This window comes from Macaca nemestrina, chromosome 17 (genome assembly GCF_043159975.1).
Source record: "Macaca nemestrina isolate mMacNem1 chromosome 17, mMacNem.hap1, whole genome shotgun sequence".
Classification (NCBI taxonomy): domain Eukaryota; kingdom Metazoa; phylum Chordata; class Mammalia; order Primates; family Cercopithecidae; genus Macaca; species Macaca nemestrina.
Window position 1 is genome coordinate 50512144 of NC_092141.1, and position 13250 is coordinate 50525393.

The 13250-nt window shown below is 45.8% G+C and overlaps 1 protein-coding gene and 1 long non-coding RNA gene across 4 annotated transcripts in view; one reads left to right on the forward strand and one right to left on the reverse strand.

Annotated features, from left to right (window-relative positions):
* LOC105476912 (testis expressed 14, intercellular bridge forming factor) overlaps window positions 1-13250 on the forward strand; it is a 146001-nt gene that overhangs the window by 34478 nt on the left and 98273 nt on the right. For 2 of the 3 annotated variants that reach the window (XM_071082855.1, XM_071082856.1), the window contains exon 2: window positions 6543-6679. In XM_071082855.1, the coding sequence (XP_070938956.1) occupies window positions 6544-6679 (136 nt within the window). In that variant the 5' untranslated portion in view covers window position 6543. Of the gene's footprint in view, window positions 1-6541; window positions 6680-13250 lie in introns of those variants that run through there. The other variant, XM_071082860.1, reaches the window with a different exon arrangement.
* Window positions 273-7137, reverse strand: LOC139359602 (uncharacterized). The gene is made up of 3 exons (XR_011615701.1): window positions 6953-7137; window positions 6037-6096; window positions 273-403 (listed from the first exon to the last, which is right to left on the reverse strand). It is a non-coding gene; the product is annotated as an uncharacterized lncRNA (long non-coding RNA).

Genomic DNA, 13250 nt, shown 5'->3' on the forward strand with positions numbered 1-13250 from the left:
AAAAAAAAAAAAACCGCCGGTGCACAGCTGGTACACACCAGGAGGTACAGGCTGAGGCATGAGAATAGTGTAACCACCCAAGGGGTTCACCTTGCCTGCTGCCTAGACAGAGCCAATTCATCAAGACAGGGGAATTGCAATAGAGAAAGAGTAATTCACACAGAGCCAGCTGTGAGGGAGACCGGAGTTTTGTTATTACTCAAATCCGCATTCGAGGAACACAGTTTTTAAGGATAACTTGGTGGGTGAAGGGAAACCAGTGAGCCAGGAGTGCTAATTGGTCAGGGAAGAAATCATAGGGAGTCAAAGCTGTCTTCTTGTGCTGAGTCAGTTCCTGGGTGGGGACCACAAGATCAGATGAGCCAGTTTATTGATCTGGGTGGTGCCAGCTGAAGTGCAAGGTCTGCAAAATATATCAAGCATTGATTTTAGGAGTAGTTTAGGAAAGGTCAGAATCTTGTAGCATCCAGCTGCATGACTCCTAAACCATAATTTCTAATCTTGTGGCTAATGTTAGTCCTACAAAGGCAATCTAGTCCCCAGACAAGAAGGAGGTCTGCTTTGGGAAAAGGCTGTTACTGTCTTTGTTTAAACTATAAACTGTAAACCAAGTTTCTCCCAAAGTTAGTTCAGTCTACACCCAGGAATGAACAAGGACAGCTTGGAAGTTAGAAGCAAGATGGAGTCAGTTAAGTTAGATCTCTTTCACTATCTCAGTCATAATTTTGCAAAGGCTGTTTCAATTGCTTGAACCCGGGAGGCAGAGGCTGCTGTGAGCCGAGATCGCACAACTGCACTCTAACTTGGGTGACAGAGCAAGACTCTGTCTCAAAAAAAAAAAAAAAAGGCATTTCCCGTATTGCTCAGATGAAATTATACACACGACAAAGACACAAACACCAGTTACTCCCCTCAGTATCTGAGTTTTAATGTGGCAAAACAGACAAGAGGTTCCCTCTGAGTGAGGCCTGCTGAGCTTCTGCTAATGATTCCTTCAGGATTCCACCCCCGACACACAGACAAGAACAAGCACAAGCCTTCACAAATCAGAATTCTAAAATCAGATTTGGGCCCAGCGTGGTGGCTCATGACTGTAATTCTAGCCCTTTGGGAGGCTGAGGTAGGAGATCACTTGAGCCCAGGAGTTCAAGATGAGCCTGGGCAACATAGTGAGACCTCATCTCTATTTTAAAAAAATAATAATAAAAAAATAAAAATAAAACCAGACTTGGCTAGCATGGTGGCTCACACCTATAATCCCAGAACTTTGGGAGCCTGAGGCAGGAGGATTGTTTGAGGCCAGGAGTTGAAGACCAGCTTGGGCAACATAGCAAGATCCCACATCTAAAAAAATTAAATAAAACCCGATTTCTTTTCCTTTTTTTTTTTTTTTTGAGATGGAGTTTTGCTCAGTTGCCCAGGCTGGAGTGCAATGGCATGATCTCAGCTCACTGCAACCTCCACCTCCCAGGTTCAAGTGATTCTTGTGCCTCCGCCTCTTGAGTAGCTGGGACTACAGGTGCTCACCACCACGCCTGGCCAAATTTTTTTGAAACGGAGTCTTGCTCTGTCACCCAGGCTGGAGTGCAATGGCATGATCTCGGCTCACTGCAACCTCCGCCTCCCAGGTTCACGCAATTCTCCTGCCTCAGCCTCCTGAGTAGCTGGGATTACAGGTTCCCGCCACCATACCCAGCTAATTTTTGTAGTTTTAGTAGAGATGGGGTTTCACCATGTTGGGCAGGCTGGTCTAGAACTCCTGACCTTGTGATCCACCAGCCTCACCCTCCTAAAGTGTTGGGATTACAGGCGTGAGCCATGCACCTAGACTTTTGTTTTTTGTTTTGTTTTGTTGAGACAGAGTCTCGCTCTGTTGCCCAGGCTGGAGTGCAGTGGCATGATCTTGGCTCACTGCAACCTCCACCTCCCAGGTTCAAACGATTCTCCTGCCTTAGCCTCCTGAGTAGCTGGGATTGCAGGTGCCCGCCACCACACCCAGCTAATTTTTGTAGTTTTAGTAGAGATGGGGTTTCACCATGTTGGGCAGGCTGTTCTAGAACTCCTGACCTTGTGATCCACCAGCGTCACCCTCCCAAAGTGTTGGGATTACAGGCATGAGCCATGCACCCAGACGTTTGTTTTTTGTTTTGTTTTGTTGAGACAGAGTCTCGCTCTGTTGCCCAGGCTGGAGTGCAGTGGCATGATCTCGGCTCACTGCAACCTCCACCTCCCAGGTTCAAACGATTGTCCTGTCTCAGCCTCCTAAGTAGCTGGGACTACAGGCGCCCGCCACGACACCCAGCTAATTTTTGTATTTTTAGTAGAGGTGGGAGTTTCACCATATCAGTCAAGCTGGTCTTGAACTCCTGACCTCAGGTGATTTCACCCGCCTTGACCTCCCAAAGTGTTAGGATTACAGGCGTGGGCCACTGTGCCTGACTGCCCGGCCAATTTTTGTATTTTTTGTAGAGACAGCATTTTGCCGTGTTGTCCAGGCTAGTCTCAAACTCGTGACCTCAGGTGATCCACCCTCCTCAGCCTCTCAAAATGCTAGGATTACAGGTGTGAGCCATTACGCCCAACCAAAACCAGGTTTCTGAACTGAGACTTGAAGGGTCCAGGAGTACTTTCCCAAAACAGTGCCCTTTATTCTTCCAGTGTGGAAAAATGCCTTTAACAGGTCCCTTTCTATAGGTTGGGGAGAGTTAATAGGACCCTCGGAGAGTTTACATGGCCTCTGAGGAGGCCAACAGATCAGGAGAAGGGAAAGGGAGGATGGATTATGCTTGGGAATAATCATCAGAGACTTCTTCCAGAATCAGAAACCATTTCTCTGCTGCAAGCCAGTTTACGCGCCTAAAGTCAGCAATGTCCCTGCCTACAAGGGAGCTGCCAGACATGGCCCCTGGCTTAAAGGAGGGCTCGTCTCAGGGTGCCGAAATGTCAGGGTGTCCCAGAACAGAATGAGGTCCAGCTGCTTGTTCTCACAGTCCAATAATGAGATCCAGACTGGGAAAGAAGGGAGTTTATTGGCCAGGCGCGGTGGCTCACTTCTGTAATCCCAGCACTTTGGGAGGCGGAGGCAGGCAGACCACCTGAGGTCAGGAGTTTGAGACCAGCTTGGCCAACATTGTGAAACCCTGTCTCTACTAAAAATACAAAAATTAGTCAGCCAGATGCGGAGGCTTATGCCTGTAATCCCAGCACTTTGGGAGGCTGAGTCGGGTGCATCACGAGGTCAAGAGATCGAGACCATCCTGGCCAACATGGTGATAACTCATCTTTACTAAAAATGCAAAAATTAGCTGGGCGTTGTGGTGCGTGCATGTAGGTCTAGCTACTCGGGAGGCTGAGGCAGGAGAATCGCTTGAACCCAGGAAGCAGAGGTTGCAGTGAGCTGAGATTGCGCCCCTGCACTCTAGCCTGGCGACAGAGCGAGACTCTGTCTCAAAAAAAAAAAAAAGAAAAGAAAAAATTAGCTGGACATGGTGGCGGGTGCCTGTAATCCCAGTTACCCAAGAAGCTGAGGCAGGAGAATGACTGGAACCCAGGAGGCAGAGGCTGCAATGAGCCAAGATCACACCACTGTACTTCAGCCTGGGCGACAGAGCAAGACTGTCTCAAAAAAAAAGACTAAAAGAAGGGAGTTTATTTCTGCAACTGGTTACAGGGAGAAGGTCAGAGTAACTCACCAGACCAACTAAAAAAGTTAAAAGTTTTGGCCCAGCGCAGTGGTTCATGCCTGTAATCTCAACACTTTGGGAGGCCTAGGTGGGCAGATCACCTGAGGTCAGAAGTTCGAGACCACCCTGGCCGACATGATGAAACTCCGACTCTATTAAAACTACAAAAATTAGCTGGTAATGATGGTGGGCACCTGTAATCCCAACTACTCGGGAGCCTGAGGCAGGAGAATCGTTTGAAGTCGGGAGGCGGAGATTGCAGTGAGCTGAGATCATGCCACTATACTGCAGCCTGGGCAACAAAGTAAGACTGTCTCAAAAAAAAAAAAAAAAAAAAAGTTACAAGTTTTTTTTTTTTTCCCCCAAAGCTTATATACATTCAAGGTCCATGCCAATATGCGGGAGTGCACCTACAAGGTGGGATGTTTCATTCAATCTATATCGAATCTTTTTTTTTTTTTTTTTTTTTGAGATGGAGTCTCGCTCTGTCTCCCAGGCTGGAGTGCAGTGGCACGATCATGGCTCACTGCAAGCTCCGCCTCCCGGGTTCAGGCCATTCTCCTGCCTCAATCTCCTAAGTAGCTGGGACTACAGGTGCCTGCCACCATGCCTGGCTAATTATTTTTTATATATATTTTTAGTAGAGACGGAGTTTCACCGTGTCAGCAAGGATGGTCTCGATCTCCTGATCTCGTGATCCGCCCGCCTCGGCCTCCCAAAGTGCTGGGATTACAGGCGTGAGCCACCACACCAGGCCTATATCTAATCTTTAACTAGGATCTAGGGTCTGAAAAGCTTTCTCTAGAGTCTTGGAAAGTTTCTTAATCTTAAGTGGTTCCCTGGTACAAGGTGTATGTGTAAAAATGCTATTATTATTTGATCAGACTTTAGGACCTGAGAAAGGCCAGATGGTGTCTTAATGGGTTTGTTTTTGCATTCCAGCCCTTGTACTCAGGCACCAGTTTCTCCATTTCTTTAATGTTTAACATATGCATTCATCAAAATTATAGTAAAGGGTTGGTGGAACCAGATTGTTCTGGCTGCTGATGAAAACCTGGACTGCCACAAAGGGGTCACTGAGCCATGGTTAAATGCCCACAAAGGGCATCTTTTCATAGGATCACTGTAAAATTGTAATCCCACGTGGCAAATCAGTGTAGTGAGACACTGGGTTGCAGCAGAGAAAAAGGTTTAATCATAGGACCGCAGAACAAGGAGATGGAAAGAAACCTCAAATGTCTCCCAAACTCATCGTTTTATAAGGAACCCACTCCTGCCATAACGACCTACTTCCTTTATAATGACAATAGCACTAATCCATTCATGAGGGTGGTGCCCGCATGACCTAAACACATCTTAAAGGTTCTACCTCCCAACACCTCCATATTGGGGATCAAGTTTTCAACATATGGATTTTGGGGGACACATTCAAACCATACCAGTAGGTACACCACAGACACTTGATTGTAAGAATGATGGTCAGATGTGGCTGCCACGTATGGAAAGTTAAAATTTCTCTGCATGGGTCTTATGCACAGTAACAGCTAACAACTACAGTGAACTTGTTTGGTGCCAGGTACTATGCTAAGCACTGCACACAAATTAGCTCCTTTGAAACTCTCAGGCTGGGCGCAGTGGCTCACGTCTGTAATCCCAACACTTTGGGAGGCTAAGGCAGGCGGATCACAAGGTCAAGAGATCAAGACCATCCTGTCCAACATGGTCAAACCTCATCTCTACTAAAAATACAAAAAATTAGCCGGGCATGGTGGCGCGCACCTGTAGTCCCAGCTACTCAGGAGGCTGAGGCAGGAGCATCGCTTGAACCCAGGAGGCAGAGGTTACAGTGAGCCAAGATTGCGCCACTGCACTCCAGCCTGACGACAGAGTGAGACTCCGTCACATACACAAAAAAAGAAACTGAAACTCTCAGCAACCCTCTGGTTATTATTATTCCCATGTTACAGATGAAGAAATTGAGGCCTATCAATGTTAAATAATTCCTCCAAGATCACACAGGGAGGTGACAGAGCCAAGACAGTTTCAGAGTCTGAACTATGAACCTAAACCACTATGTTATACTATCTAGCTTTACATAATGACTGCATTTGTGTTCTAACCTTTCAAAGTCAATACTCTCCAAGTTATCTTAATGACACAATAAACACATGTATTTAGAATTTTACTTCCTAGAAGTCCTCACTTTTTCAGTCCTGGGAATTAGTGACAAATATTGTATTCGTCTGTTCTTGTTCTGCTAATAAAGACATACCCAAGACTGAGTAATTTATAAAGAAAAGAGGTTTAATTGACTCATAGTTCTGCAGGGCTGGGGAGGCCTCAGGAAACTTACAATCATGGCAGATGGGAAGCAAACATGTCCTTCTTCACGTGATGGCAGGAAGGAGAAGTACTGAGTAAAAGAGGGAAAAAACCCTTTTAAAACCATCAGATCTCATGAGAACTCACTCACTGGTCACAAGAACAGCATGAGGGTAACCACCCCCATGATTAAATTACCTCCCACTGGGTCCCTCCCATGACTTGTGGGGATTATGGGAACTACAATTCAAGGTGAGATTTGGGTGGGGACATAGAGCCAAACCATATAAAGTATATTCAAATATATATATTTTTACTTGTCTCTTCTCATCATTCCTATATTCAACAGTATATTGAAGTTCTTTAATTTCAGCGATAACACTGAGGAAAAACATTAATTCAGAGTTTCAATAATTGTTCCCTAATCTTCATTATTAATGAGGGTGGCTGTACAGGTTTCTAAATGTGAAAGAATTAAGTTGTTTCCTTGCATTTCTGGTTCAGTTAAAATAAGCATACTGCTCTCTTTTGGAACAGGATGTCTCGGGCTGTTCCTCTTCCACTCCCCTGTCCTGTTCAACTTGGTACCTTAAGAAATGACTCCCTGGAAGCTCAGCTTCATGAGTATGTCAAACAAGGGAACTATCTGAAAGTGAAGAAAATTCTTAAGAAAGGTAAGCACCATATTGAGATGGCAGATGCACCTTGGTACACATTTCTGAATAGCGTTCAGAGAAAAAGGAATGTCATAAAGCTATGAATGAGTCCTTGGGGAAATCCAGAAATTAAATATAGAAATTAGATGTTCTCTAGCAGTGCAGTCAAGAGAGGTGTTAAATTCTTATTTTGAGGATGTTTTGCTTTGTTTTGTTTTGTGCTGGGGAAGCAACCACAAGCGCATCCAACTGCTACTGCTAGGCTCCTAAGGTTTCTCTGAAGTCACCCACCTTTGATTCTGCCTGATTCCTTTCCTTCAAATCTGCTCCATCCATTGAGTTCTCTGACACCTGTGGTTGACTGAGGAGACCAGTGTTCACAGCTGTCCCCTTCCTTGCTCCTTACTTCCACTTGGTGCCCTTTTTCCAGGGTTTTCTTGCTGAAGAATACAGGCAGACGTGGCTCAATGGCTGAAGCAGTCTTCAAAAGAACCAACAAACATGCCATGTGAATTTGGTCTGAGGAAACAAACCAAAGAACCAACGAACAAAAACCCATACACAAACAGAACCTTTTCTGGTGTTTGGCTCCTGATCTAGGGACCCAGACCTGCTTTTTTTTTTTTTTTTTTGAGATAGAGTCTCACTCTGTTGCCAAATGCAGTGCAGTAGCATGATCACAGCTCATTGCATCCTCGACCTCCATAGGCTCAGGTGAATCTCCTGCCTCAGCTTTCCAAATAGCTGGGACTATAGGCGTAAGCCACCATGTCTGGCTAATTTTTGTGTTTTTTGTTTGTTTGTTTCTTTGTTTCTTTGTTTGTTTTTTGTAGCGATGCTTTTGCCTTGTTGCCCAGGTTGGTCTAGAACTTCTGGGCTCAAGTGATCTGCCCATCTCAGCCTCTCAAGGTGCTAGGATTACAGGCATCAACCCAGACCTGCTATTTTCAATGTGAGCAGAGGTCCTGCTGGATCCCCCCTCTCTTTTCTTAGTATTGAAGGGGAGGCTTCTGAAACTTCTCTTTGCTGATTTGTGGAATAGTCAGGGTGACCTGGTTTTTCTCCACTTGCTTCAACAGCATTCCTGAAGATGTCCAGAAGGGTAACCCCAATTTTCCAACTATCCCACTGAATAGTTCCCTCATGAAATTCTCATGGCTGGCACAGCGAATCCCATCTATCTGTAAACCCAGCACTTTGGGAGGCTGAGGCAGGAGAATTGCTTGAGGCCAGGAGTTCAAGACCAGTCTGAGACCAGCCTGGGCAACACTGTGAGACCCTGTCTCTACAAAAAATAAAAAAAAAATTAATCACTAGTTGATACTACAAGCATGGTAGTGCATGCCTGTAGTCCACCACACCAGGAGGCTGAGGCAAGACCCCATCTCAACAACAAAAAAATAAGTTCTCAAACCTTTTCATGTACTACCCCTAGGGTCCATAAGTGAAGTAGCTCACACTGAGCTCAATCATTTATGTGAAAGGTCCTGGGCTTTTTTTTTTTTTCCCCTCAAAATTTTGCATTTTACTCCATAACTATCCACATATGTTTTAAAATAAAACGTTGTAAAACTCTGCTTCTCGGGCCAGGTGTGGTGACTCACACCTGTAATCCCAGCACTATGGGAGGCCAAGAGGGGTGGATCACCTGAGGTCAGGATTTGAGACCTGCCTGGCCAACATGGTGAAACCCCGTCTCTACTAAAAATAATTAGCTGGGCATGGTGGCGCGCGCCTGTAATCCCAGCTACTTGGGAGGCTGAGGCAGAAGAATCGCTTGAACTCGGGAGGCAGAGGTTGCAGTGAGCCTAGATCGCACCATTGCACTCCAGCCTGGACAACAAGAGTGAGATTCTGTCTCAGAAAAAATAAAAAATAAAAAATAAATAAAATTCTGGGCTAGGCACAATGGCTCAAGCCTGTAATCCTAGCACTTTGGGAGGCCGAGGTGGGTGGATCACCTGAGGTCAGGAGTTTGAGACCAGCCCAGCCAACACAGTGAAACCCCGTCTCTACTAAAAATACAAAAATTAGGCCAGGTGCGCTGGCTCACGCCTGTAATCCCACCACTTTGGGAGGCCGAGGCGGGCGGATCACAAGGTCAGGAGATTGAGACCATCCTGGCTAACACGGTGAAACCCCGTCTCTACTAAAAATACAAAAAATCAGCCAGGCGTAGTGGCAGGCGCCTGTAGTTCCAGCTACTCAGGAGGCTGAGGCAGGAGAATGGCGTGAACCTGGGAGGCGGAGCTTGCAGTGAGCCGAGAACGCGCCACTGTACTCCAGCCTGGGTGACAAAGCGAGACTCCGTCTCAAAAAAAAAAAAAAACCAAAACTTAACTTAGCTGGGCGTGGTGGCGGGCACCTGTAGTCCCAGCTATTCAGGAGTCTGAGGCAGGAGAATCACTTGAACCTGGGAGGTGGAGGTTGCAGTGAGCTGAGATCAAGACAGAGTGAGATTACTCTGTCTAAAAAATAAATAAAACTCTGCTTCTCACAGTGAATGGTATGGATAGACAGTCACTAGAAGTCATAGCATACCTATATTGAACATCAATTTTTTTAGTGAATATCAGAGTATTATGACATTTATTATCTCCTAGACATCTCCTGAATATTCTGCATCTTCAAATGCTTGATATTCAGTTAGAGTAAGGGATGGGGTTAACAAGTGTACCTGGATATAGAACAGGACTTCATCTGCGTCTGGGAATTCAATCTGAAGCCTCAGATTGAAGAATAAGGGGCAGTAAGTTCTCCCAAAGTCTGATAGAGGGCTTCTTAGGAGATGATCTAAATGATCACTAGATTCTTTAAAAGGTATTCACAGGGCCAGGTGTGATGACTCACTCCTGTAATCCCAGCACTTTGGGAGGCTGAGGTGGGTGGGTCACCTGCGGTCAGGAGTTTGAGACTAGCCTGGCCAACATGGTGAAACCCAGTCTCTACTAAAAATACAAAAATTAGCTGGGTGTGGTGGTGGGTGCCTGTAATTTCAGCTAATTGGGAGGCTGAGGCAGGAGAATTGCTTGAACCTGGGAGGCAGAGGTTGCAGTGAACCAAGATTGTGCCATTACACTCCAGCCTGGGCAACAAGAGCAAAACTCCACCTCAAAGGAAAAAAAAAAAAAAGAAGCCAGGCGTGGTGGCTCACGGCTGTAATCCCGGCACTTCGGGAGGCTGAGGTGGGCAGATCACTTGAGGTCAGGAGTTCGAGACCAGCTGGCCAACATGTTAAAACCCTGTCTCTACTAAAAATACAAAAATTAGCTGGGCGTGGTGGCACATGCCTGTAGTCCCAGCTACTTGGGAGGCTGAGGAAGGAGAATTGCTTGAACCCGGGAGGCGGAGGTTGCAGTGAACCAAGATCATACCACTTCACTCCAACCTGGTGACAGAGCAAGACTCTGTCTCAAAAAAAGAAAAAAAAGAAAAGAAAAAGAAAAAAGGATAGTCACAGGATTAGAAAGCTGTGGCTTTCCCCATCCTTGCCAGTCTCAAGACAAGAGGCCCTTCAGACAAACCTCGGAGAGAATTGTAGTGCTTGCAGGCAGGAGAGATGAGACCTGAGTCCCAGCCTGCTATACAGTTGAAGTATGTCAGCCTACCCAAGCTGCCACCAAAGTGACATGCCAAGAAGCTGCAGTGTTCCCTGGAGTTGAGGAGGCAGGAAGACTGCTATCTGTCTCTTACTTGGAGCAGTCCTTGATGGGTGGGTGAGCATAGAAGGCTAGCAGTAATTAGTCACACTTGCACCAGCTGGTGGAACAAGTAGACTCCACAGTGGGTAGCTGAGCCATCTAAGGGGATTCTACCTGTGAAGGAAGAAAGAATCCCAACAGAGAGGCTGCAGGTAGGGCTCTAGAAGGAGGGAGTTGGGTGGTGGGCAAGAAGTCAGCAGAAGAGAGCACTGGCCTGTGTGGGGTTCTGCACAGTGTGGTGGAGGCACTTGAAGGACCCACTGGCACCTTCCACAACAGGACAGGCTTTAGGATAAAGCCAGAAGCTACACAGGGCATCAGCTGAGTATGAAGGCCATTGCCTCATTTTGTTTCATTGGTTCTCCCCCTTGCCTCAGCTCTGGAGTTGCCACAAACAGCGTTGAGATCAGAGGAAGAGTGGAGAAGCAAGGAGAAGGACAGTTAACAGAGCATTGCTGCATCCTGCAGTGTAGAGGAGGGAAGAAATTGGAATTGGCCTGGGCACGGTGGCTCACGCCTGTAATCCCAGCACTTTGGGAGGCCTAGGCAGGTGGATCATTTGAGCTCAGGAGTTTGAGAACAGCCTGGCCAACATGGTGAAACTCTGTCTCTACTAAAAATACAAAACTTAGCTGGACTTGGTGGCACATGCCCGTAGTCCCAGCTACTTGGGAGGCTGAGGCAGGAGAATTGCTTGAACTTGGGAGATGGAGGTTGCAGTGAGCCAAGGTTGCACCACTGCACTCCAGCCTGGGCGACAGCAAGACTCTGTCTCAAAAAAAAAAAAAAAAAAGAAAGAAAAGAAATTGGAATTGGATGAGAGATTAAGATATTGATTTTAGTGGAACAACAATTTTTGTGTTTTTTTTTGCCTGACCTCATGCACACGCTTCATTGGCTCTTCCTTCCCCTCCTTGATAGGCATCTCAGGCAGAATCCATTTTTTTTTCTTTTTTTTGAGACGGAGTCTCGCTCAATCGCCCAGGCTGGAGTACAGAGGCGCAATCTCGGCTCACTGCAAGCTCCACCTTCTGGGTTCACGCCATTCTCCTGCCTCAGCCTCCCGAGTAGCTGGGACTACAGACGCCCGCCACTAAGCCCGGCTAATTTTTTTGTATTTTTAGTCGAGACAGGGTTTCACCATGTTAGCCAGGATGGTCTTGATCTCCTGACCTCGTGATCCGCCCGTCTCGGCCTCCCAAAGTGCACCTGGCTGCAGAATCTATTTTTTCTGTCACTTTAATTGTGCCGTTCCAGGCTGGGCGCAGTGGCTCACGTCTGTAATCCCAGCACTTTGGGAGGCTGACGTGGGCGGATCACCTGAGGTCAGGAGTTCCAGACCATCCTGGCCAACATGGTGAAACCCCGTCTCTACTTAAAACATAAAATAGGCGTGGTGGCGCAAACCTGTAATCCTAGCTACTCGGGAGGCTGAGGCAGGAGAATCGCTTGAACTCGGGAGGCGGAGGTTGCAGTGAGCCGAGATGGTGCCATTGCACTCCAGCCTGGGCAACAAGAGCGAAGCTCTGTCTCAAAAAAAAAAAAAGAGTGTGCTTGAGGCTAAGTTGTCTCCTGATTGTATCCTACTCAGTTTAGCTCATTCAGAAAACCGATTGTTAGAGATTATGACTGTGCCCTTTGGGACCATAATCTAACAGAAGAAACAGACATAAATTGGGAGCTGAAGTGTACTGACAAGGGCAGGAAGTGAAGTGAGCACACAAGATTCATCTGAGCCTCCTTTTCTATGGGATAATCAAGAGAAACTTCTCAGAAGAAGTGTTGTTTAGGCCAGGACCTCAAGGAAGAAGAGTTGACCAAGCCGGGTGCCTTGGCACACACCTGTGGTCCTAGCTACTTGGCTGACTGAGGTGGGAGGATCACCTGACCCGGGGAGTCCAACCTGGGCAACAGAGTGAGGTTCCATCTCTGAAAAAAAGGAAAAGAAAACGTAAAGGAGTTGATCAGGCAGGAGTTGAGCTCAGGATGGAGAGGAGCTAGAAAATAAAAGGGTCTGGTTGACATGAGTTGAGGGGAAAACCAGTGGGGTGGAGAGAGAGATGTGAGATGAAACTGGCGAGGGAGGCCTGGGCTGGACCAGTCAGAGCCTTGTGGGCTATTGGAAGGATTTTGGTTCGATTTAAGAACTCCCATTTTATATTGTTTTGTGTTTTACCCTCTATTTTTGTTTCGTCTATTTCCTGCCTTCTTTTGTGTTAATGAAATGTTTTAGAATTCCTTTTTAACTTATGTTAGCGATTGGCTTTTAAGCTATACCTCTTTACATTTTTTTTTTTTTTTTTAGTGATTGCTCTAGTTATTTCAATACAGTTGACACTACTTATCTGTGGGTTCCACATTTGTGGATTCAACCAACCAAGCATCAAAAATATTAGGAAAAAGGAAACAATTAAAAAATAACAGTACAATAAAAAATACAAACAAAAATGAAGACTAACAACTATTAACATAGCCTTTGCATTGTACTAGATATTATAAGTAATCTAGAGATGATTTAAAATATACAGGAAGATTAGATAGGTAGGTAGGTAGGTAGATAGATAAGATAGATTATATGCAAATACTATGTTATTTTATATAAGGGACTTGAGCATCTGTGGATTTTACTGGTATGGGAGGGTCCTGAAACCAGTTTCCCATAGGTACCGAGGGATGACTGTCTATATCTTTAACTTTTAACAGTTTACTTACAGTTAATGTACCACTTCACATAAAAGATACAAACTTAAAGGTTCATTTCTCCCTTTCTCTTATCCTTTATATTATAGAAGCCATAATATATCTATGAGTTATGAATCCTACAATATAATTTTATAATTTTGTTTTAAAGACTAATATAGGCTGGGCACGGTGGCTCACGCCTGTAA